The following is a 23,324-nucleotide window of genomic DNA, read 5'->3' as shown; positions in this document are numbered from 1 at the left end:
ACACTTTAGAAAGACTCTACACGGAGTGTGGTATTCTTTCTCATCACATCTTCCAAGAACCGCATTCCATGATCGTATCATCATACCCTGGGAATTGACTATCAACCCATCATTCATAGTGCCAGCTACGCAGCCGCAAGCTGTATTTGAATGTTTCCAATCCTTCTTTCTTGGAACTCCTTTCCCATGATGCGCCTCTTCACCAGATTTTTAACGCGGTACAAACCCAGAACCATAATCGTAGCAAAACATTCGACACTATCACGGAGCCTCCGCTGACTTGGTTCGCTATGGCCTCACAGGGAAGCTTGAAAATTGCAAAGTTTCTATTAAAACTGGCAATCCTCTCAAGACGTATATTATGATTCCTCCCGATGTCGGTCATGCCCTCCAAGCCCGCAACGGCTTTGGCCATACCTCCCTTGTGTAGACTAGCAACACTGTACCTTTATGGAAAACTGCACACAATAGCTCTTGATGGCACTGCGGATGGTTTCATGCCTATCAGTTGATATTGTATACAATATGCTAATTCTAATCGGTTCATTTTGCTGAGTTGGCAAGCACATCTATCCGGTCCAGACCTTTATCACTCACTCATCCATCTGAGTAACATATAATGTCTCCATTTTCTTGATTGTTTGACCGCTCAGCGGCTGTGAACAGTCGCCTGACCGGGGGGTGAGGGTAATGCGGCCCTCCTGGTATGTTGTTGTCTGCTCCTGGAGAAATATGGATATGAAAGGCCGTATCTTTGTTAAGTCGGGCTCAAGTGCTTTAGCCCCCCTAAAATTATAGTCAGCTTTGGATGCTAAATCATACACTTCAATATGATAGTGAACAAAATTATCTCTTTTCCCCTTTGATCAATAGCGTTGCTTCCACAGCACATCTGTCTTTCGCAAATCCGGTCGCGATTGGCTCAGGTGCTAATTGAGGGTGGGTTGGGTGAGATCATCTCTCATTCATATTTTTCTAAACATACTTAGTGGTATATTTCATACCTATCCGGGTTATCACACATAGTTTTTTGGGGGAGAGAACAGCAGAGTTAGGGTTTGACAAAGAAGATGTACTCATTGAGTCATTCTGCTTTCTTTTTCAACTTTTCGCTCTTTCTGAGGGGATTTGAAAGGTGCCAACAATTGACATGACTTCTGCATGTGGTGGCTCCATAAAAATGAGTCCTTGTCATCGCGCTCTGTGATTATCTGACTGATATCAGCAAAACTACTGCATATTGAGCTGTCATGATTAACTAGTTAACATCAATGGAATAAGATTTATGATACCAAATGCTATTCACACAGAAATGCATATTTTATGTATGGTGGATGATGTGTATTGTTATTATAATAATTAAAAAAAAGAAAAAAGGAAACCTGAAATTCTGTCCTGGCTATAGCTAGCAGTTACACCAAACCCTTTCACTATTTTTATCCCAATATTGACCTAACTACTAAGAACTTCTTTTCCACACCCACAGGGCAAAAGAAATGAAATACCGAGAAAATCAGAAAACCTCACCATCCAAGGAAATAATGAAGCAAACGAAGGGTATCCAGGTCAGGACTTAGTGTTATGATAACGAAAAAATGATATGAAAATTTCTGTCGTGGTGACAGGACGCCCCTAGGGCTATGAGAAGGAGGATTTATAAAGAGTTTAAGCTGGGGAAGCAAACGTCTTGAACCAAGATGGAATATCCTTGGCGTCGTCCGGATAGACGTAGAAGGCAAGGGCAATAATCACGTACCTATTGTGGATAGTTAGCTGACAAGGTTTCCTCTAAAGTTCAATGCGAGAGATGAAGAAGATAGCAAAACCGGGAGCAATATCATTGGGAAGGAGAGGCGTTGATCTTACATTCCGAGACACAAACCGCCTTCAAGATAGTTTGACTTTCCATCCTGGATGAGCAAGGTGACCACCAATCCGGATACGAAGAATGCAACCGTCTCGAATGTCTGGAAGTGGAGTGTCATATCGCGATTGAAGATCCAACCCAGGATAACCAAGAAAGGTGTAACGAAGAGCGCGATTTGAAGACTGCTGCCAATGGCAACTCCAATTGCAAGATCCATCTTGTTTTTATAAGCCACCACAATGGCAGTTACGTGCTCAGCAGCATTGCCCACAATTGGGATGAGAATGAGACCGATAAATGTCCTACTAATGTTTGCAGACTCAACAATATTATCGATAGTACCAACGAGGAACTCCGCACAAATTGCAACGGTCACTGTGACCACTAGTAGAAGAATTCCAGCGGCCCATGGGTTGAGAATTTGTGGATTGTCGTTCGTCTCCTCCACTTGGTGATCCTGAGATTCCAGGGCGGCTCCGGAACGGCTTTCAAAGAGATCCGAATGGGATTTTAGCTGGAAGTACAAGTACATAATGTACACAATGAGTAAGATTATCGCCGTTCCATGCGACAAAATCAAGATGTTGCCCAAAGGATCAGATTTGGATCCAGCTAGAGCGGCGTAAAGTGTCGCGGGGATAATCAACGACGCCGAAGCTACTGCCATCAGAGAAGACATTGTTGAAGCGACGGTTGAGTTAAATGTCTGCTCATGGTGCTTGATACCACCAATGAAAAAGCAGCATCCCAAGACTAAAAGGATGTTGGATAGAATGCTGCCGAGCATGCTAGCTTGCACGATTCTTATTTCGTTCTTTTGAAGCGCAATAATACTGACCTAGTTTGGGCAAGGAGGTCAGTCAACGATGCGAAAACCCCGAAAGGAAGTTCTGAGAGCACGAAATGGACACGTACAATAAGCTCCACTGCATTGCCGAAAGTCGCATTCAGAAGTCCACCAAGGGTTTCACCAAGAGTTGCGGCCAACTCCTCCGTCGCAAAGCTCAGCAGCGATGCAAGAGGAATGATGGCGAAAAAGTTAAGAATAAAGGTAGCAGTAGGATTCCATCCAGCCGCCCCTGAAGCCATACCCAGAGGCACTAAAACCAACAAGATATTCACATAGTTGCTAACCAAAGTAGCGTAACTCAGATAAAATGCCTCAGATGGCAGACGCACCCAGACCCGACGGTCACTTCGATACCACATTAGTTTATTGAAAACCGACGGCGGGGGGCTTGAATCGTGACCGTTAAGCAGGCCAGTGTGCTCGTTAGGGCCGATCGACCCGTTACCGGGCGCCGGATCAGGTTCGTGGTAAGTCGGCATCAGAAATAGAGCGCTCCAGAACGTAGAGGAAAAGAAGGAGCCGTGACGGCGAAATTGCGATTGGAAATTAGCCCTAGCTAACGGCCAATAACGTCAGGTAGGAGCAGGTGAGTTGACTTTGAACAGCGTATCCGTTTCGGATTGCGCCTCTGTTATCCCTCCAAAGAGAGGAATTAAAAGGAAAAAGAGAAGAAAAAAGAAAAGAAAAAACACTCGTCAATTATTGTCCTTCGTCTTGTGAATCTAATAATCGAGGAAAATGAAAGGAATGGCAAGGTTGATGTTAGAATCGTTCCGTGACTCCAGCACGGAAGACGACAGCCAGAGGCCTTGATATGACGTAGCTAACTAATTTGATGGTGATGAAACGGGATTGATTTAAAGAGAAATCGAGTCCATGCCCATAGCAGGTGGGGAGACAACGGTCACTGATAGGAAAGAAGATGACAGTTTGGACATACCCATGATTTGGGCTAGATGATTGATTTTGCAAAAAAAAAAGGGAGCTGAAGTGTGTGGACGCGGTCGTTGGTGGTTGGTGGTTGAGTCCGAACCAGATAAGTTGGCTAGTTAGTGGCTCTTTGTTTCTCCGCGCTCGAAAAGTGCCGTCTTCGGGATCAAGCTTCAAGCTGGACCTCGCTACTTGGCCGAGCTCCTGGTTCAAGCCAATTTCAAGTGCAAGCAGGGACGTCGGGCTGACTGCCTCTAGAGTGGGTCGGGATAACGAACGGGCGAGCGCTTCTTGAGTACAAGCTCATCAACCATTATTAACTAAGTTCCCATTATCCAGGATTTGTGATCCAACTCACCAAGCCGGTTCTGATTGAGAAGCGGGGGTTGCAATGACTAATTCGCTCCGGATGCGACCGTGGGTGAGGAGGGTGGAAAGGGGTCAAAGACATCCATCGAGAGCGACCGCTGCCAGGGAGCAGAGAGCAGCACCGCCATGATACATATGTAAGTGCCGCCCGGCCACAAGCGCGAGAACGTGGCTTGAGTGCGCTGGCCTGCACAGCCCCAATTCGCCCGCGCGGAGCCGCCGCTGATTGGAGCCACCCAAGCCCCCTTGCTGAGCTGCTTCTGAGATCGCCAGGATCCGCGTTGACCGCCCAACCAGAGGCGCAATCGATGAGCGACTGGCTGCGCCGTATCTCCGGGAAAAATGAATAGATCTGGAATGCCTGCGAAATTTTTGGAGGAGCTGTCAGTATCACCACGGCCATCGTCCGGAATATACACATACCTATGGAGTACTCTGTCTCAAGTGCATCTAGTAGTAGCGACACAGGATACTCCTCCGTACTCCGTATGGATACGAAGTTCGGGCGAGGAGTTTAAAGCCACGGGCTTCATCAAACCCTCCAAAGTCAAGCCGTAGCCCCCGGCCGCCTCACAGAGGGCTCAGCCACAACCAGCGTGTCAGGTGCCCTGCAACCATGTCGTTGATCTCGTCCAAGACTGTTGGAAACGATTGGAAGGCCTGGAAGCACGAAGGGCGGAGAATATCAAAGTCGCAAGCTGCAGTGTACTCCGTGGACTTGCCTCGATGAACTGTTCTCGTCTCTCCAAACCCCATGAGGCACTCCATGCCAAGCCCAAGGGCCCCTCTATCCCCCTCATCTTTAACTAGTAGTTGGTACATCATTATCTATGGAGTACCTTCTCGCCAACACAACTCCAATGCCACGCGCGAAAACAACTTTGGGCAAACGCCCGATCACTAGGTGACAATTTACCGATGCAAGGATCCCTAGATGACCCAGAACAAAGAATTACGAGTTTTGGAAATATTGCCTCAAACCTGGCTTGAAGAGAATCTGATTCCATAAGACTACTCTGCACTTCTTCCATTACCTTTACTCTGTGAGACTCTGCCTGCACGGACACGAAATCCTGGTGATCTTCCTCCAGAATGAGGATGGCCCGGATGATGCTCAAATTTAACAATAAGACACAAGGATTTGGGATGGCTACCGCTTTGGCTACAGGATGGTCAATGTCTACAAGCTTTGGTGTCCCTTGTAAAGATAAATAGAATACGGAGTAAACATGGTTTCAAGTCGGCACCAAGGGGGGACTTGTCTACCTACCCAGGACATTCGGTAACAGCACCAATTGGAGAAGCAATTTCGGAGGTTTAAGGTGGACCTGGAACTCAGAAGGGTGAGACGATATTCTGCTTTCCTAGCCAGACACCACGGAAAAGCTCCGTACAATCCCAACCGCCTTATCGTCCCCTTAGGGCGCACTTTGTAAAGATCACACACTTCTATCACAATTGGTAGACTGTCGTCGAGCCTACCGAGCCATAGAAGCAGTACATTCACATGCCGCACTCATCCTCACGCATTTGGATTCAGATCGACGTAGAATATCGTGTAGCAATATATACAATATATACATGACGTACAGTAATCAGGTTATCTCGTCATACATAAATCAATAGAAGGAAAACCATATTGCCATAAGAAGGGAAGGAAAGGAAAAGTCACGAAAAAGCCACCATATAAGAGCCCGAAATATAAAATATGTGGTAATTGAGTGACCACGTTAAATATGGTCCCAGGTGTTTTAATAGATGCTCCCTAAATTTATAAGATAAATATATGTTCCTATTTGCACCTGGAGAAAGAAGTGGTGCGACTTAATACTTTGGTCCTCCGCCGAGGCCTAAAATCATGTCAGTCAGGGACAACATATGTGGGTATCTTCCAAATTCCCACATGTGACGGTTGCACTTACAAGCTGCATATGCGAGGTACCACGTTCGACTAGCACCGCCATCAATCCAACCCATATTGAAATTTGGCTGGGTGAAAAATTTCCAAGAGGCTTCTGCGTCGATAATTGCCAGGTTGGCATAAAGAACTCCCCTCCACCCACCTTCCACGGTATCAGCGGGCTTGGTTGCATTGGGAGCAAACATTGCATTCCATTCTTCTCTCACAAACTCACTCCGCCGAGTATAGGCCGAAGCGGGGAGGAGAGGAAGCATATGTATGCTAAGGAAATATACAGTTAGCATGTAGTTGCGGTTTGGAGTTAAAATGGAGTACATGCTCACCCTTGAATATACTCCAAGTTCGCTCCAAAGTATGTGGCATGGTCGCATTTATTTTCAAACAGCTTAAGACTATTAGTTAATTATTGCAAGGATTTCCTCAGGCAAAGAAGTGACTCACAATCCCAGTGACTTTATTATCAATGAATTCCTTTGGCTGATTAACATTGCTTCTGCGCATCAAAAAGTAGCTGTCGAGTGACCTGTAGAGGATTCCCAGCATCAAATTTCCTCGAGCCTCCATGCTAGCATCTCCACTAGTTTTACCCCACATCTTTAGAGCGTACGCAAACATGGTGTCTTCAGAGGTAGATTCTTGGTCCTTGCCATCGATCGAGGCAAACAGTCCCTTGGCCCACGAATGCCCATTGAACCAGTCGAAGCCTCGTGAAAACGGGAAAAGTTCGTCAGAAACGGAATTTGATGCATCGCGGACCAACATATTAACCCAGACTTTATTGGTATCGAGCCATGACCGATCGAGGTGTCCAATTATCGCAGCTGTCAAAATGAAATACCCGTAGTGGAAATGGTGATCGTTGTAAAGAGTGTTTCCAAAATCGAGGTATATATCCCCAGTTTGATATGTGCCAGAAGAAACCGCACCTTTCCACACAGTGTCATAGACAAGTGGATGTTTCTGTTTGTTTTCCACAAATCTCGCAAATGATTTTTTCAAAGACTCTAGAGCTCGCGACGCGAGGCCGGCGTCCTGTAGCAATTCCTGTGCAGTGTATACTGCGCCAGCAAATTTCCCCAAAGCTTTCCCGCTAAAGTACATACTGTCCAGATTTGTCTGGGACTCCATGTCTTGGGACAACTCGGAGAGAGCGACGGCCTTTATCTGCTCTTTTGCGCCTGCTGACAGCGAAGGCTTTCCTGACATTCCTGGCTTCCAGGGTTCGAATCCTATATCAACAGGCAGATTTGGTTCGATCATGGTCCACGAGTCACCCACGCAGGCTGTAGCTTGGCCCTTTGTGGTCGTTTGCAGTTTCAAATCGGTTTTGCGTCTCTTTGAAGAATCGTCGAATGCTTCAACATGGTGAGGCAGCGCAAACATAAGCAATGGCGTATTGTTCGCATTTTTTCCAGCCTTGGTCCAAGAAAACTGGTAAGTTCCCTGATTCCCTGTGACTGAACCCGCAATATTCGCAGCAGTCGGGTAAACACCAGCGGATCCATCGTAAATGCTGTCACCGTTCCCAGGGTCCTTAGCAACTTGGATGAAGCCATTAAAACCCTTGGAACCTCGAATAGTGTTGTTGGACACAAGAACCAACTTGGGATCCGCTCCATTTTCCGGAGTGACATACAGGAGCCAGCTGGCGCCATCCTGGAGGGAGGCCTTGTACTTGAAGATACCATCCTTGGGGCTGCCGGCCGCATCTACCTGCTTAAACGACACCTGTGACTGGATTACGGGCTGTAAGTTGTCGTATAGACCCGTTACAAATCCCATGCCCTGGACCAGTGGAAAGGATGCGCTCGCGTCCGAATCCTTCTGAGGTCTTAGAATGACATTTGCAGAGAAAGCTTGGGGGTTTGAAAGGCTTAGAGTAGTAGAGTTCTTAAGTTCCTCAGCCGACAAAATGATCGACTGAATCCCGACAGGATTGGCGTAGAACCTGACTGGGTTGCCAGGAATAACGTCACTTCGTTCACCGAACACCGTTTGGTTCGCATCACTATGGGAGATGGCCAAGCCAAAGCTCCCCGTAGGGTTTGCACCCTTGGACCATCCGACTGAGTACGGCTGGATGAACGAGTAGTCGCTCTGATTGCCTAGAAAGAAATTGGCGTAGAACTTGTTGGTGGATATCGGCCCGGGGGCATCCGTCTATATGTCCTAGGTTAGCATCATTCAGACCCAATGAAAGTGAGAAACTGACAATGTGATCCTTGCGGACAGGATGACCATCCCTTTTTGGGATATTGGCGGGTATCTGGTCTTTGGAAACAGGGAGAAACACATTCTGCGAAGCCATGCTTGGCTGGGATGTGGGCGAGGTGGAAGAAACTATTCCAGTTCCAGTTGGTGAGGTTGGGCGTGTCGGGCCTGTTGGTCCTAACGTCGTGGTCAGGGTACGATCCGAGGATGTGTTGAAATAGCTGATCGCGGCTTGAATGCGGCTTGGAACACGGGGAGTTGGGTTTTCTGGTTTTAGTGGTTGCCGGCGGGGTGATGAGAAGCCAAGCTGAGCCTGAGCTGGTCGAGCCCAGTTTTGGGTTGTTGGCGTTGGAGATATATCCCCGACCGGCGATCTTTGTAAGGCGGAAGGCTGTCATTGCGGTCAACAACTGCTTTTCTAGAAACACGGAATGGAATCAATGTGGCGTAATGTCTTACTGCGGAAGTTTCCGTCGATGTCTCCAGCAGGGAAACTGCCCGGTTGGCAATTGGTGGCACACGAAATAAGGCTGTCAACGGTACGTCGCCGACCCGAGCGTCCGGATCCAGTGACAAGGGGCGGGATTCTGCACTAAGGAGTATCCCTAAAAATATCAGCACGGCTTGGGAGAGCCACATCTTTGTAAGCTGGACCATGTTTCACACAGCCCCGCGAAGGCCCGCACGCCAGACAGCGCCAGAAGAGGAAGAAGAGAACGAAGCGCCGCCAGACAGAATTGCCGAAATCAGATGCAATAGCAGCAAAGGGGGAGGTGCACTTGCCCTTCGCGGGCCAAACGAGACTGCGGGCGCCTGCTTTATAAGGGCTGCAGAGGGTGCGAGTCCACGTATACACACACCCACCCCACCACCACGGCGCGCAATGAGGCTGCGCTGACGGTGGCAGCAGACACCAGGCCACGAGGCGTAGGAGAAACCATACTTCCAACCCCTGGCTCCATGCTGTGGGGGATGGCGGACGGGGACGCGGAAGGAGTGCAGAACCAAGCAACTTGAAAATCTGATACAGAAGGAAACCGGCAAGAGAGGAGCAAGAGCGTTGTGCTGGAAGCACAAACGGTTCAGATGAACATGGCCAGCTCCGTCACACATGACAGAGAACAATTGAGATTCAAAAATACTTACCTCTTTGGGAAATATTCGATGAGCTATTGGCCTTGTGATGAACTCGAAACAGTAGCACTGTTGTTTGCAGTTGCGAAGATCTGCATCCCAGGTGCCGGCCTGCTCAATTTATATGTTTCCTGGGTATTCGAAGGAGTGCTGCGAGATAAAGACCAGGAATCCTGCGTGGTGTTGCCACATTGGGAAAACGCCGAGCGAGAAAGCAATCATAAAGCCTTACAAGTTACTGGCACAGGATGTCACTGCTGCCAGTCTGGTGATGGGTGCCCCTCGTCTAGCATCGATGGAAATGGGCGCAGAAGCTGGATTTCCGGTCCCGGCTGACGCTCGCATCCACTTTTAGCTGGGCGGCGGCTCCACCTTCGTGGGCCTGAGATCATCCTGAACGCTCTCCGTTCATCCTCGAGAAAAGGAAAATGAGGTTTGTTGGAAAAGTCCAACAACTCAACGGACAAACTCGAGATCGAGTCAGCCATCGGTTGATGCCAAGTCGACACGCGGAAGCAGTTAAAGGTCCTGAGGATTGTGAGGTGATCTGCCCCGTTCTACGGAGTACGATAGTACCGGCTCCCGGCGCCCAGACCTGGCGTCCCACGTGATTCCCTAAGACGGGTCCCTGGGCTTGGAGCGAAATGAAAACCAGCTCATCCCACCCGCAGCCCGTTCTCTTCCATCGAGTAGTCCGTACAGGTGAAAGCAACGAATCATCTGATATAATCATGTTCAGCCTTGACCTTCCATCAAGCCGAGTCTGAAGGTGGTTGGCCTGAAATACTACGGCACCCCGGCCACGTCGCGCGTGGAGAAGACCCAAAAAGGTCGCTCCTGACGGCTCCTCGCATCATCCGCGCCCATCATCCTTAATCGCCCATCCAGATCGCAATCTCGCGCTAAAATGATCGACACATTCCCCATAGCCTCCCGAATGATTGTGCCCAAAACAAGCAGTGACTTTTACCTAGCATATAAAGTATACCAAATGCTCCGTAATAGCTATTTACACATGAGGCCTTTGTATCGGCTTGATAACGCCTTGTTTCACCATCAAGCGGGGCTTAGTGCTGTCCTGGAAGACTTCCTTGGTAGTCCATTCTGGACCTATGGGTACACGAAGAGATCGTTCGTATTGTTGCCTGGACTCGAACGGATGGGGCAGCTGAGAGGCAAGATACTTGGTGTTCTTTGGAGAATCAGTACCAAAAAACCCCGAAGATAAGAAAAGGAAAACCGGGCACACACCTTTCTCACCCGCTTTTCGTTGATAATCACTCGATCCAACTTTGCGTCTTTTCTGTTAGCAGGTTTTATCCCCTCGACGGTTTTAAAACTCCGCTGGGCCTTAGCCTCTCTCTTCTCCTTTTTCGTGAGGCCAGAGCCTGTCCAACTGCCCCATCCAGGCAGAGTGTCTTCAACGATCTTATCCCCTTCATCCTCAATAGTCTCAAGCTTTTCCTTGGTAAAGGCCTCCAGGACTTCGTCGCCGGCAAATGCTCTCTTGACGAGCTCTTCGTTCTGAAGTAAGATCGGGACGCGTGACTCTTCGTCATCGGAAACGTCGTCCTCGTGTCCACCGGGCTTCTGGCGTTGTTGGGTGGCAGCCTTTTCTTTGAGAGCACCATTCTGTTTTGATTCCACTTCCTGTTTGGCTGCGCCAGTGTTTTCAATAAGGGTAATATCCATGCTACCATCCACCGCTCCTTTCTTCTTCCGTGACCGTTTTGTGCCTTCTGATAGCCATGGATTTATGTCCATGTCTGCATCATTAGGCTTAGATTTGGTCTGTGCGCGCTGCTTGTTGCGGAGCGAAGCCGCTTGCGCCCGTTGTTTGGTTTTACCGTTTGTTTTACCATCCACACGAATGTCAATGTCATCATCAGCCTCAGGTAGATTTTCATCGTCAGAGGTAGGCTCTTCAAACTCTTGTCGTTTCGCCACGGGCAATTCTCTGTTGGAGCTGCCCTGATCACTCTTGCCGAAACGCCGCCGGCCTCCCTCATCGTCTTCTATTTCTGATGCTGACTCTTCCCCAGCGAACTGACGATTGAGTTTCTTGATTTCGGCGTCGTTGGCAGCCTTTCGAGCAGCCTCGGCGTTTCGCATAAACTTCATGGAAAGTAACTTAGCATGCGGCCCTGTGAGTTCTTCCTCTGCAGCCCCATCACCCTCCAATTTCTCCAGTTTTCGCTGCAGCCTTCGGACCTCATCGTCCGACTCAGCTTCATTGTCAAAAGGATCGATATCATCTTCGTCCGACTCCGAACCCGATGAGCCCGTGTAACCTTCCTCCTGAACTCGCTTCCCCTCTATTCTCCTCTGTAGCTCTTCTCTTCTGCGAGCTTGCTCAGCTATGCCAGCACGTGCATCCTCATCCCAGGCTCCGCGTCCCGTTTGCTTCACACTCTTTGCCCATTTACTCTCACGGTGCTTAGCGCCCATTCTCATCTCTGCTCTCAACCGATCAGCTCGCTCCCGATCCTCTTCTTCCATATCTACTCCGGCCGAGGCTAGAGCATCCCTTTCACGTTGTTGCAGTCTCTCTCGCTCCTTTCGATGAACACGCCGATAAGATTTACTCTTGATCTTTTTAATTCGCTTTGCGCGTACTTCTTCTCGGAAAAGCAATTCACGCGCTCTCCGAAGCTCGTTGCGACGGGCTTGCAGCTCTTCAATGGAGAGCTTATTCGTTTGTAACTCTTCGAACTCTTGGATACGATCCTCCGCATCCTTGCCATTCGAACTTGCTAGGCCGCTTTCAACCAGGATATTTTGGATTGTAGTTTCGAGGTCAGTCCTCGGTTTTGAATCGGTCACCTTGGCATTTTGTATGGATGCGGTCTCTGGAAGCGGGAACGACAGATGTTCCGCCCGTCGATTTGCCTTGACGGTGTCAATCCACCTGTCTAATGTTTCTTTGCTCTTTTGGTAAGCAGCAGTCCGATCGAGGCGGTCTTGTTCGCGTTTAGAAAGAGGGACATCAAGTTTCCCCGGAATCCCACCGCTTTTGCTCTTCTTTTCAGGAGTCCTAACATGAAGGTGCTTTAAGGAGCCTTTCATACGATAGTCGGAGATCGTAGGCAGCAAATCGGCAACAGTAAGCTTTCGACTTGATATCAAGCCAAACTCTGTCGGTTCACTGCCTTGGAGGGTAATGGAAGTGCTTTGACCGGCTTTCTTTTCGTCTGAATCTTCCGATTTGAGTGCATTAACAAATCGTTGAAGCTTCGATAGGCCGCGCGTATCAGTAGCACCGTCATCTTCGGATAGAGATAAATCAGATTCATCGTCCTCTTCACCGTCGCTTTCCGTGCCTGTAGAAGATTCATCGTCACTCTCTGCGTCCTCCTTGCCATTTTCTTTCCGCGCTTTTGCGGCAGATTTCCGTTTCTCTTCTTCTGATTCCTCCGCGTTCATATCCCATGCAGCGGCAAGATCCACCGCGTCATCCCCAAGATCATCTTCCAGTTCATCTTCGGAGGGACTCTCTTTGCCATCCCGCTCGCCCTCAGATAGGTCGACACTCTGATTTTTGCGTCCGGGCTTGGATGGTGCTCTTGAGCCTTTCCTTGTCGAGCTGGCACGAAAAGTATAGCCTTCGAACCTCTCTTCGTCGCTCGACCCAAAAGCCTCATCACTGTCAATCTCACTATCATTTTCGCTATCCACTTGGCCTATCCTCCACTCGTTGCCCTCGCTGTCGCTTCCACCGTCCTCGCTAAGGTCCGACTCCTCTGTTCTTCTTCTCTTAGAGGGAGCTTCATCATCATCGGCGTCTTGGCCGAATCCTCGCTTGCGTCTGGAATCATGATCATCGTCGTCGTCCCCGAGACGGTGTAGTTTGACACCAGACTTCTGGGGGTATTCACGTTCGGCGATGGCTAGTGCATCAAGGCCTCTTCCGAGTTTGCGTTTTCCAGCGCCGGATTTGGATTTCGGGGCATCGTTCTTGAGGTTATTCAGGACGTTCGACCGTCTTCCTGGCATGGTTTAAATATGTCCTCTCACGCTGCTCTTTTAAAAAAAAAAAAAAAAAAGCACGGGGAGATCGCACGAATTCCGAGTCGTGCAGCAAAAATCTCGATATTTTTTATTTTTTGACGGTCTTGCGCTTGTGGAGCTTAAAACTGATCCCTGCAGCTCGGAGGTTCCCGCGTGCTGATTGGCCGAAGGTTCGTCCGCAAAAAGTTCCCAAACTGATCGCTGGAAATCCTCGTTCGGTTCATCTCGCCTTATCAGACCCGCCACTCGCCGCCGTCATCCTTTCATAACGGTCCGGTTTTTCGACTGTCCATTGCGAATGATCAGAATCCTTTCTTACGATCATGTTTAAACCCACTCAATGCCTCCAGGCGCGCCTGCGTCTGACTACCAAACAAGTCGGCCCCGGCTATTACAAGGGTAACCGCACGGGGTCCATGGGCTTTTTCGGTCGGAAGAAGGGCAGATACGTGATCGATTGGACGAAAGTGCGAACATACGTTGTCCCCGAAGGCCTCACCGAATTCAAGGTTGGTGCATTGCCCATGGTAGTTGAAGTTACTGCATTGAACTCGGGCTAATGCCTTTTTTTTTTAACCACAGCTTACACCTTTCGTGACCCGACGCATGGAGCCGACACGGAGTATCTACACAAAGAGGTTGCAATTGCCCAGTGGCAAAGAAGTAAATGCCCAAAGAGCATACGACGGGAAGGATTTTTTGCAAGAGTGGGTGGAAGAGAATGACGAGGAGGTTGCAGAACTCAAGCGGCGAGAGGAAGAATTCAACGAACAGTCGAATGCCGAGAAGGAGAAGTGAGCGGGTGATAATCCGTCTATACCTCCGAGTCAACATTCCTTTCCGCGTCGCGAGAGAAAATGCCCGACTCTTCCCGGCTCAATGAAGCGTCCTCGACGGTCATTTCCGAAGTCGACGACACTTCTCTTAACCTCACTTTGTACAGTAAAAACGGTCATTGAGTGCATATGGCGAAAATTAGCGTTTGTGGATATATTATCATGGGTCTTGGTTATGGCGCCTTGTGATGGGTAGTTTTTTAGTCAAATGAAGACATGTTCCTAACCATACTGCATACAAAAGCATACTACGGAAACCACGCTTTACATTCTATGTAATTGGAATCTTTTTTGACACGTATTCGAGCCTTTCATGTATTCTATTTACGAGTGAATCCGGTCATCGTTGGTGGGCTCTGTTTTGCCAGTTCAGCAGGGCTGGTGATGTTGTGGCGAGCTCAGCTAACTGCCTTATGGTGGGCATCGAAGGGGCACGCCCCATCATCGTCATAAATCGGATGCAATCCCACTGTAAGCTCGTCCAGCTTCAAAACTCCAGCACCTTTTCCAGATGTACAAAGAGTGTGCTCTAATATTTAATAAATCGGTACGCTAATCTGAATAATAGATAGAGATGACATAAAGAAACTGAACCAGATCTTGTTGCCTCCAATTCAAACTCGCCCCTTACGCTCACAGCTCCGAGTCCGACATGTTCCAATCATTCACTGGCAACTCTCGCCGGCCGCGACAAGTAAATCTCTCGAGCCGCTCCTCGGTAAATCCGTTCGCAGCCCATTCTCCTTCAAAGCGCCATCCTCCTTCCGCTCATGGATCCCAAGCCACCCTTGCGATCGCGCAACAGGAACGCCTTCGAAGGCAGCTGGATAGGGAGCGGCTGAACTCTAGTCGAACTATCCAGCGCACATGGAGGGGATATATAGCCCGAAAAACCACGCGTGCTTCTTGGAGAATTGAGTGGGACACATATGAACAGGAGAGAAACCCGGGCTACCGGCTGCCTGATTGTGCTGCGGGGAGATTGACGAGCGGGCCTCCAACACAATACCCGACAGCTTCCGACTGTGTCAGGCAGCTTAAGATTCTCCTGGCCTTTATTGATGCTAGTGATCAGGATGATGCTGTACGGCTGGACTATTTTTCTCGGGCTTTCCAGAGAACTGTGGAGGAGATGCCCTCGCTTCTTGTCGAAGGAGAATGGGCGGTTCTACTCTCCCGGCTTGCAACGACCACACTTCGTGTCATATCCACATCACGACTTGGTTCTCCTGCGTTTATCACAGATGATAAGCTCCGTCTGCTCATGTTCCTTACGAAGCTCGTACCCAGGCCCATGGCGAACAAGGCTCGGGAGTACTATCAGGTTATGGCAACTTTAACTACAAGTCCTTGGGCAAGGTCCGGAGATACCAATATGACACGGGGGCTAATCACTCAAGCTGTTCTCGCGATTTTACAGCCTATAACTTCAGACACACTTGAGGCGTACGAATGGTTTGCCCGGACTTATCTAACAATCCCTTCCCTGGAGGATCACCTGGGTTCCTTAAACGAGCTTGCCGTCGGGGTAAATTACAAGCTCCTGGCGTCCGTTTTGGACTCTCATATACTCCAATCTCAACAATTTCTCAGCTCAAACGACACGGTTGGTCGAATCTGGCTCCTTGCATACTTTATCTTCTTCCACAGGCACGCGTTAGGATCCACATTTTCCGAGCAAGCCCCGGAGAGTTTATTTGTGAAGGCTGTGTCGTCCCTATTAAGTTCTGTTGCCACAGACATTTCGCAGAGGATAGATGTTGAAGAGGAAGACGTATCCAAAGGATACAACCCACTTCCACCTTTTGTTCGGTATGAGCTCCTCAGTCTAGTCAATCAGAACAATATCACCCAACTACTGTCCCGTGCTGGTGTTGATGGGTTGCCCGGAATGGATGATCAAGCCGAAGACGAAGCAAAGAGTCTTGCCACATATGCGTTGACCCTTCTCAGGATTTTCCCTCGCAGAGGTGATGAGATTCGGATGTGGTTATACCTAGGTTCCGCGTCCACCACCGAACGGGGAGGTTTGATATCTTCTCGAATGCCTGCTATCAAGTATTTCTGGAATGCAACGAAATCAACAAAGGTTTATCGCACCGTGGTTGAGAGACCTGGCGAAATTCTGGAGATGTTGAAGGCATCCTCCACGAAAGGACGAGGTATAGCTGACCAACCCAGTACAAGTTGGCCCGGACGTGAACAGGAATGGACTATTATTCTCCTCTTCCTCGAACTCTATACGTTTCTCCTAAAGGTCCTAGATGATGAAGAATTCTTCTCCGGCGGATCACTCGATGGCTTTGTCTTCAACCGAAATACATCATGGACGAAGGAGAGCACTCTACCGCTTGCAGAAGTGAAATATTTAACGATCTTCTTGAAAAATCTAGCCTTTACTTTATACTGGAGTGCCGCGGATCTGGCATCTGACGAAGTTGAAACGGAGCGCGTTGGGATACGCGATTATTTCAATGCCTCTGCGGTCATGTTAACACAAAAGAGTTCAAACGTGAAGCCGAAGAGCAAAGAGCTTGGGGGTGTAACTGGAATACCCCTTGAGTACTTTAAAGGACTAGTGATTGGGCTTTTAAGGATGGTCCATGAGAGAGAGTAAGTTGCTCTTTGTTTCCTAGAAGCAAAATGCACCTACTAACTTTTGACTTAGTTCTCGTCGAAAGTTTTTGCCGGATGGCCATTGGCTGATGACCGATCGATTTGATATGGAAGGGTTTATTCCCACTGTTGTAGCCGAAGAGGAGAATAGACATCAACTGCAAGACGACGAAGAATCCGACCTAGAAAATGAAGCTCTAGAAGACGATGATCTCGGACATTTCCTTGGACTGGTAGGTACCGGTCGAGCACAGCAGGTTCGTCGGACCGAGCTCCTTAGGAAAAGACAGCAGCAAGCTGCGCGTAAAAAGGAACTGGAAGCAGTCGCTCCGCGATTGGAGATTTTACGCAATATGCCATTTTTCATTCCATTCACTACCCGAGTACAGATTTTTAGGGAGTTCATTTACAGAGATCAAATACGGAGACGGAAGGGGTACGTTGATCCTGACGCATGGCGCTTGTCTGTGGCTCAGAACTCGATGTCTCTTAACTTAGATGGGCGCCTGATGGCACAGGACATCCTTGCCAAACATCATGCAAATATACGGCGAGAGAACCTTTTTGAAGATGCCTTTGAACAGTTTTATCCTCTGGGAGAGGGCCTAAAGGAACCTATCCAAATTACGTTCATTGATAAGTTTGATACGGTCGAGGCAGGCATTGACGGTGGAGGAGTGACAAAAGAATTTTTAACGAGCATCATTAACGACGCGTTTGACCCTTCCGGGGTGTTGAGCCTCTTCTCAGAGAATGACCAGCATTTGCTATATCCTAATCCGACGGCGGTGGAACAGCGCAAGGCCCTCCTTCGACAAGCTGGAGTCCCCGAGAGGAGCGCAGAGTGGAACCAGCAGATCAGAGAATTGTTAAAACGTTACGAGTTTCTCGGTCGGGTTATTGGAAAATGCCTTTATGAAGGCATTTTGGTTGATGTTAATTTCGCAGGATTCTTTCTATTAAAATGGGCCCTGACTGGTGGTTCGAGTTTGGCTTCAAAGGAGTCAGCTTACCGTGCCAATCTTAATGATATTCGGGACTTGGATGAGAGCCTATATCAGGGTTTGGTACGTTTTCAACCAGGTATTCGATTATAGATTGATATGTTACTAATTTTCCATGTGTAGTTACAACTCAAGAACTATCCTGGCAACGTGGAAGATTTTTCTCTCAACTTTACCGTGACAGATACAGTTACGGTTCCTGGCACAGGGCCCGATGATCCAGAGAAGGCGCAAACTATCACGAGGGAACTCAAGCCAAATGGGTCCAACATCGCCGTGACAAACCAGAATCGACTGGTGTACATCTCGTATATTGCACGCCACAGACTTCAAGCTCAGCCTTACCTGCAAACAAATGCGTTCCTGCAAGGTGTTGGACAGATAATTCAGCCCTCTTGGCTCTCCATGTTCAACCAAGGGGAACTTCAGAGACTCGTCGGCGGCGATTCGGGAGAGATCGACGTTGCAGACCTACGGCGCAATACAGTGTACAGCGGCGTGTACACGCTTGGTGATGACATGGAGGAGCACATGACGGTGAAATTGTTCTGGCAGGTGATGGAATCAATGCCCAACACTGACCGACAGAAAGTGTTGAAATTCGTCACCTCAACGCCTCGAGCCCCGCTTCTGGGATTCAGCCATTTAAATCCGCGATTCAGCATCCGAGATTCAAGTTCTGACGAAGAGCGGCTGCCTAGCACCAGCACCTGTGCAAATCTCTTGAAGTTGCCGCGCTATACAAGCGCAAGGACTCTTCACGAGAAACTGATGTACGCGATCAACTCCGGGGCGGGATTCGATCTCAGTTAGAGAAAGCAGAAAGAGAGTGGCCTTGTGTGGGCGTGATTGCGGGTTACCCAATTCTTTATCTGCCGTCGTTCTAGACCAGTTTGCCCTGGCAGATAAAAGTGGAAAGCCACGGGTTTAGGTCCATTCATTTGGGGGGGGGGGGGGGGGGGGGGGGGGGAGAGCATGGTGGAATGCGTTTGACCCGGTGTTATTGTATTGTTACTGCCTTCGGAATGTACAGTGACAGCCTGTAGAGAATGAGTACCTGCAACAGGGCATCATCAGAGGTCATTAAATTTGATTCCAAAGACAGCAAAGTCCACACTCTGTTAAACCATATATATATATCTATCAAGCAACGGGGTATGGAAGCGGATCGGGCAGGCAAAGTGTGCCATGCAGCGCAAGTCTGGTAGGTTTTGGAGGAAGTTTCCAGCGAACAAAACCGGTCGAGTCGAGCCACCCGCCCAACGAACGTGTGGGAAAAAAAAAAAGAAAAAAAAAAGCAGAAAATTTCAGCACCAGGCCATGGCTGCCCGATTGGGTTTAGCGCATTATCACAGATTTTCCGTTTCGGTTTTTGGCAAAAAAAGTTGCAGCTCGCTCGCTCTCTTTCTCTCCCTCTCCTCGCTCTCTCTCACAACCATCCATCTCCCGTCGAAAAGTCTTCTTCCTCTTTTCTCCTCGCTTAAACAGACCCAGGAGCTGTTCAGGCCACGTTGAAAAAGATTGTTCTTCTCGATTGTTGTTTCCTGCCCCCTTCCCCTTCCTGAAAATTACTCGTAACTTCTCAAAAAAAGAATTGCCTCTCTTCGAGGTTTTCGTGGTAAGTCGTTTTTTACTGCTTCGTTGTGGCATATCAAATCTCACTTCAACCTCGCGTCTTTCCGTTGCCCACCCGCAATTGACATAACCTTTCCCACCCGCGCACCCTTTAGCAAAGCAATCGTATTCGGCTCTGTGGCATCTTCACACCCGCCATCGACTTGCTGAGGTCTGTTTTGTTTCTTTGCGAGCCTCGTTTGTCCACGGCCGTCTCACATGACAAACTGGAAGCGCACAAACACACCAAGCTACCTTGAAAAACCGCTTTCTTCTTCTTCTTCTTCTTCTTCTTCTTCTTCTTCTTCTTCTTCTTCACCTCCATGAAGTAACCGAAGTCTGCTAACTCTCCTCTTCTCCCAGACTTTAAAAAAACTAAAATAAAAAAAAAAAGGCCAAAATGTCTGCAGAGACCGCCACCAACCCTCCAGTTGACACAACTCCAGGTGCTGCACCTGAGTCTGCCACGAATGGCAGCAATGCCAACATCGCCGCCGATACCACCGCTGGCGAAGCTAGCCAGACTACCTCCTCTACCACCCCGACCGCTCAACCCCACTCTGCCTCCCTCTATGTCGGCGAGCTAGATCCTTCCGTCACCGAGGCCATGCTGTTCGAACTCTTCTCCTCTATTGGCCAAGTTGCGTCCATCCGTGTCTGCCGTGATGCTGTTACCAGAAGATCTTTGGGTTATGCCTACGTCAACTACAACAACACCGCCGACGGCGAGCGTGCTTTGGAAGATCTCAACTATACCTTGATCAAGGGCCGCCCCTGCCGTATTATGTGGTCTCAGCGTGACCCAGCTCTCCGCAAGACTGGTCAGGGCAATGTCTTTATCAAGAACTTGGATACTGCTATCGACAACAAGGCCCTTCACGACACATTCGCCGCTTTCGGTAACATCCTTAGCTGCAAGGTCGCGCAGGATGAGTTCGGCAACTCCAAGGGTTATGGCTTCGTTCATTATGAGACTGCTGAGGCTGCCCAGAACGCCATCAAACATGTCAATGGCATGTTGCTGAACGATAAGAAAGTGTTTGTTGGTCACCACATTGCCAAGAAGGACCGTCAGAGCAAATTCGAGGAAATGAAGGCAAACTTCACAAACGTCTACGTGAAGAACATCGACCAAGATACCACAGAGGAGGAGTTCCGTGATCTTTTCGAGAAATTTGGAGAAATCACCTCCGCTACTCTCGCTCGCGATGCGGAGTCCGGTAAGAGCCGTGGTTTCGGATTTGTCAACTTCACTAGTCATGATAATGCTGCTGCTGCCGTCGAAGCCTTAAACGACAAAGACTTTAAGGGCCAGAAACTCTATGTTGGACGTGCTCAAAAGAAACATGAACGTGAGGAGGAGCTTCGCAAGCAGTATGAGGCTGCCCGCATTGAGAAGGCCTCGAAATACCAGGGAGTCAACCTCTACATCAAGAACCTTAGTGATGATATTGACGACGAGAAACTACGAGAGCTTTTCAGCAGCTATGGTACTATTACCTCCGCCAAGGTCATGCGGGATTTCGCCCCAGAATCAACATCTGATTCAGAAAAAGAGGCAAAGAAAGACTCCAAGGAACCCGAGACCAAGGAGGAGGAGCCGAAGGACGAGGCTGGCGACAATGCCGAAAACAAGGACAACAAGGAAAACAAGGCCGAGTCCAAAAAATCCGAGAAGAAGCCTCTTGGAAAGAGCAAGGGCTTTGGATTCGTGTGCTTTAGCAGTCCCGATGAGGCTTCAAAGGCTGTCACGGAGATGAATCAGCGTATGGTGCACGGAAAACCTCTGTATGTTGCATTGGCTCAACGCAAGGATGTTCGAAGAAGCCAGGTTAGTTTTATTTCCGTGTCGATCTAGTTATCCAACCAGGCCCTCTTACTGACTTCTTTGCACAGCTCGAGGCAAGTATCCAGGCCCGTAACACAATTAGACAGCAGCAAGCGGCCGCGGCCGCCGGAATGCCGCAGCCGGTGAGTTTAACAATATATCTGTTTTCCCAAGTTAAAGTAGCGCTAACTCCATGTTAGTTCATGCAGCCTGCAGTGTTTTATGGCCCCGGCCAGCAGAATTTCATTCCGAATCAGCGCGGTGGTATGCCATTCCAGCAACCTGGTATGGTGATTCCAGGAATGCCAGGTGGTCGACATGGTCAGTTCGGTGGCTTCCCTGGACAACAAGGTGGCCGCGGTATGAACCCTAATCAGCAAATCCCACCCAACGCCTATGGAATTGGTGCCCAGGGCCTACCCATGGGTATGCAGGGTGCTGGAATTCCAAACGGTCTTAACTATCCTCAGATGGGCCAAGTACAAGCTCCATTCGGTAGAGGACGTGGTCAAGCCCCTAGCGGCCAAGGTATGCCGCCAAATGTCCAAGGAATGGGTCCAGGTGGTCAGTATGGACGCGGAATGCCAGTGCAACAAGGTATGGGACGCCCAGGACAAGCCGGTCGTGGACAAGGGGCCCCAGCCCAGGCCGTGGGCCAACGTGATGAAAACGCCAGCCCAAGTGGCCTCACTCTTCAAGTATTGAATGCCGCACCACCCGCCCAGCAGAAGCAGATGCTTGGTGAGGCAATCTACCCAAAGATCCAGGCCCAGCAGCCTGAGCTCGCGGGTAAGATTACGGGTATGCTTCTAGAGATGGATAACGCTGAACTACTTGCTTTGTAAGTTTCATCTGCGCTCCGGTCTGTCTTTTTGACGGCATAGCTTACAATTTTAACTAGGGTCGACGATGATGCTGCCCTCAAAGCCAAGGTCGATGAGGCTCTTACAGTTTATGACGAATACGTGAAGAACAAAGGTGGCGAAAGCGGAGAACCTGCGGCTGACGCAAACAAATCGAAGGATGCTAGCCAAGAGACCACGGAGGAAACGAAGTCTTAGATGAGAACCCTTTGTACGGAATGAATGACTTGTCTTACTCGGGGCTTTTTCTTTGATATGATGTTCTTTATGATTACTTCGCATGTGTGATTCATCCTTCCTTCTTTTTTTCCAGCCTCGTATGCTCTTATGTTAATGTCTTGCTCTGATGTTCTGCTGCTTCGGAGCTTCATGTTAAGGACGGCGTTCTTAATGGATATCCATGAGGTCTTCCGTCTCTTGATGCAGAGATACCATCCGCACCTTTTCTTCTCCTCGCTTCTTCTCCGCATCCCTTTCTCTCAGCCTGCGCGCGTCAATTTTCTGTTCCTCGTGCGCTGCCTTGCAACATCAGGATTCGAAAGGCATAATTTCTACTTTTCCACTTTAGGACGGAAGGGAGGGCAAAAGTTCTTTGGCCTGGATGGTTTTTTTTATCCGTTTTCCTTTTTGTTCTTTCCCCCTTTATTTTTTTGTCAGTCTGTCTACTTTTTTGCTTGATACATGTCAGTGTTGAGAGGAATTAACAGATTGATATTTCAACTTTCTTAAGCTCTACCTGGGCTTCTTTGATTGAGACTTGGTCCATGAGTCTGTGTACATTATCCGTGATGCTAGAGATTTTTCATTTGCTCGACTTGTCGTTGCCGATGCCTTTCACCGGTGAGAGCATTGGTTGAGGAACTTGGGTACTTGTGGGGGAATACTCAGAGAGGAAGCTGAGGTGATGAGTTTATGAAGGACAAATAGCATGAATTAGAAGAAGTTTTGGTCAGCCTGTTCCATTTTGAGAACTTGTGGAATATACTCTAAGAATCCCATCTGGAAATGTTCATTTTGCACCACAATGGTTCGGGGGACTTCTGCGCTCTGCGGAGTAGCGCTAATGCACGGAGATGACAAGATAAACATCTAGGGTCGCCAAGTGCCCGGAACAAGACGGTACGCCGGTTGCTAGTCTAATATCTTCGGTATCGTGAGCAGTAGTGATTACCCGCGAGCAGACTACGTCTTATACTATCACCCAGAATCAGAACACGATTGTCAGCTTGTTGATTTTGCTAAATCAGCGTTCATACTGCCATTCCAAGTACCG

At 48.8% G+C, this 23,324-nt stretch overlaps 7 protein-coding genes across 8 annotated transcripts; 4 read left to right on the top strand and 3 right to left on the bottom strand.

The window, feature by feature from the left end:
• Nucleotides 1-1,330: 1,330 nt before the first annotated feature.
• On the bottom strand, nt 1,331-4,157 carry D8B26_000502 (uncharacterized protein). The gene is made up of 4 exons (XM_066123248.1): nt 4,006-4,157; nt 2,783-3,937; nt 1,867-2,705; nt 1,331-1,756 (listed from the first exon to the last, which is right to left on the bottom strand). Exons 2-4 carry the CDS (start codon nt 3,194-3,196, stop codon nt 1,666-1,668), a joined length of 1,344 nt encoding a protein of 447 aa, XP_065979322.1. The 5' UTR covers nt 3,197-3,937; nt 4,006-4,157; the 3' UTR covers nt 1,331-1,665.
• Nucleotides 4,158-5,497: 1,340 nt separating this feature from the next.
• Nucleotides 5,498-9,734, bottom strand: D8B26_000501 (uncharacterized protein). Of its 2 annotated transcripts, XM_066123247.1 has the most exons (7): nt 9,295-9,734; nt 8,608-8,753; nt 8,150-8,539; nt 6,379-8,097; nt 6,261-6,322; nt 5,939-6,198; nt 5,498-5,866 (listed from the first exon to the last, which is right to left on the bottom strand). In XM_066123247.1, the coding sequence occupies exons 3-7, from the start codon at nt 8,243-8,245 to the stop codon at nt 5,841-5,843; spliced, it is 2,163 nt and encodes a 720-aa protein (XP_065979321.1). In that variant the 5' UTR covers nt 8,246-8,539; nt 8,608-8,753; nt 9,295-9,734; the 3' UTR covers nt 5,498-5,840. The 2 variants fall into 2 exon arrangements, with proteins under 2 accessions (XP_065979321.1, XP_003071360.1); XM_003071314.2 differs by lacking the exon at nt 9,295-9,734 and having other exon boundaries at nt 8,608-9,010.
• A 257-nt stretch (nt 9,735-9,991) lies between these two features.
• Nucleotides 9,992-13,275, bottom strand: D8B26_000500 (uncharacterized protein; the record flags this gene model as incomplete). The annotated part of the gene is made up of 2 exons (XM_003071313.2): nt 9,992-10,474; nt 10,534-13,275. 2 exons carry the CDS (start codon nt 13,273-13,275, stop codon nt 10,292-10,294), a joined length of 2,925 nt encoding a protein of 974 aa, XP_003071359.2. The 3' UTR covers nt 9,992-10,291.
• Nucleotides 13,276-13,529: 254 nt separating this feature from the next.
• On the top strand, nt 13,530-14,384 carry D8B26_000499 (mitochondrial 54S ribosomal protein mL41). The gene is made up of 2 exons (XM_003071312.2): nt 13,530-13,799; nt 13,873-14,384. The coding sequence occupies exons 1-2, from the start codon at nt 13,614-13,616 to the stop codon at nt 14,086-14,088; spliced, it is 402 nt and encodes a 133-aa protein (XP_003071358.1). The 5' UTR covers nt 13,530-13,613; the 3' UTR covers nt 14,089-14,384.
• Nucleotides 14,385-14,699: 315 nt separating this feature from the next.
• D8B26_000498 (uncharacterized protein) lies at nt 14,700-18,847 on the top strand. The gene is made up of 3 exons (XM_003071311.2): nt 14,700-16,739; nt 16,795-17,809; nt 17,870-18,847. Exons 1-3 carry the CDS (start codon nt 14,779-14,781, stop codon nt 18,557-18,559), a joined length of 3,666 nt encoding a protein of 1,221 aa, XP_003071357.2. The 5' UTR covers nt 14,700-14,778; the 3' UTR covers nt 18,560-18,847.
• A 913-nt stretch (nt 18,848-19,760) lies between these two features.
• PAB1_1 (Protein phosphatase PP2A regulatory subunit B) lies at nt 19,761-22,249 on the top strand (the record flags this gene model as incomplete). The annotated part of the gene is made up of 4 exons (XM_003071310.2): nt 19,761-21,191; nt 21,257-21,331; nt 21,389-22,029; nt 22,090-22,249. The coding sequence occupies 4 exons, from the start codon at nt 19,761-19,763 to the stop codon at nt 22,247-22,249; spliced, it is 2,307 nt and encodes a 768-aa protein (XP_003071356.2).
• A 103-nt stretch (nt 22,250-22,352) lies between these two features.
• Nucleotides 22,353-23,006, top strand: D8B26_000496 (uncharacterized protein). The gene has a single exon (XM_066123246.1). It carries the CDS (start codon nt 22,379-22,381, stop codon nt 22,727-22,729), a length of 351 nt encoding a protein of 116 aa, XP_065979320.1. The 5' UTR covers nt 22,353-22,378; the 3' UTR covers nt 22,730-23,006.
• Nucleotides 23,007-23,324: the final 318 nt, after the last annotated feature.

Source organism: Coccidioides posadasii, chromosome 1 (genome assembly GCF_018416015.2).
Source record: "Coccidioides posadasii str. Silveira chromosome 1, complete sequence".
Classification (NCBI taxonomy): domain Eukaryota; kingdom Fungi; phylum Ascomycota; class Eurotiomycetes; order Onygenales; family Onygenaceae; genus Coccidioides; species Coccidioides posadasii.
Note: the sequence above shows the minus strand (reverse complement) of the source record. Positions and strands in the feature narration are given on the sequence as shown.

What these genes read in the sequence shown, in the direction of transcription:
- D8B26_000502 (XM_066123248.1), bottom strand. Translation starts at nt 3,196, where the DNA reads ATGCCGACTTACCACGAACCTGATCCGGCGCCCGGTAACGGGTCGATC. An exon ending in GCAATGCAGTGGAGCTTATT is followed by an intron (nt 2,706 to 2,782) that starts GTACGTGTCCAT and finishes TGCCCAAACTAG; the next exon opens with GTCAGTATTATTGCGCTTCA. An exon ending in GGCGGTTTGTGTCTCGGAAT is followed by an intron (nt 1,757 to 1,866) that starts GTAAGATCAACG and finishes TATCCACAATAG; the next exon opens with GTACGTGATTATTGCCCTTG.
- D8B26_000501 (XM_003071314.2), bottom strand. Translation starts at nt 8,805, where the DNA reads ATGGTCCAGCTTACAAAGATGTGGCTCTCCCAAGCCGTGCTGATATTT. An exon ending in CATCGACGGAAACTTCCGCA is followed by an intron (nt 8,540 to 8,607) that starts GTAAGACATTAC and finishes CCGCAATGACAG; the next exon opens with CCTTCCGCCTTACAAAGATC. An exon ending in GTACCTCGCATATGCAGCTT is followed by an intron (nt 5,867 to 5,938) that starts GTAAGTGCAACC and finishes ACATGATTTTAG; the next exon opens with GCCTCGGCGGAGGACCAAAG.
- D8B26_000496 (XM_066123246.1), top strand. Translation starts at nt 22,379, where the DNA reads ATGTTAATGTCTTGCTCTGATGTTCTGCTGCTTCGGAGCTTCATGTTA.
- D8B26_000498 (XM_003071311.2), top strand. Translation starts at nt 14,779, where the DNA reads ATGTTCCAATCATTCACTGGCAACTCTCGCCGGCCGCGACAAGTAAAT. An exon ending in AGGATGGTCCATGAGAGAGA is followed by an intron (nt 16,740 to 16,794) that starts GTAAGTTGCTCT and finishes CTTTTGACTTAG; the next exon opens with TTCTCGTCGAAAGTTTTTGC. An exon ending in AGAGCCTATATCAGGGTTTG is followed by an intron (nt 17,810 to 17,869) that starts GTACGTTTTCAA and finishes TTCCATGTGTAG; the next exon opens with TTACAACTCAAGAACTATCC.
- D8B26_000499 (XM_003071312.2), top strand. Translation starts at nt 13,614, where the DNA reads ATGTTTAAACCCACTCAATGCCTCCAGGCGCGCCTGCGTCTGACTACC. An exon ending in AAGGCCTCACCGAATTCAAG is followed by an intron (nt 13,800 to 13,872) that starts GTTGGTGCATTG and finishes TTTTAACCACAG; the next exon opens with CTTACACCTTTCGTGACCCG.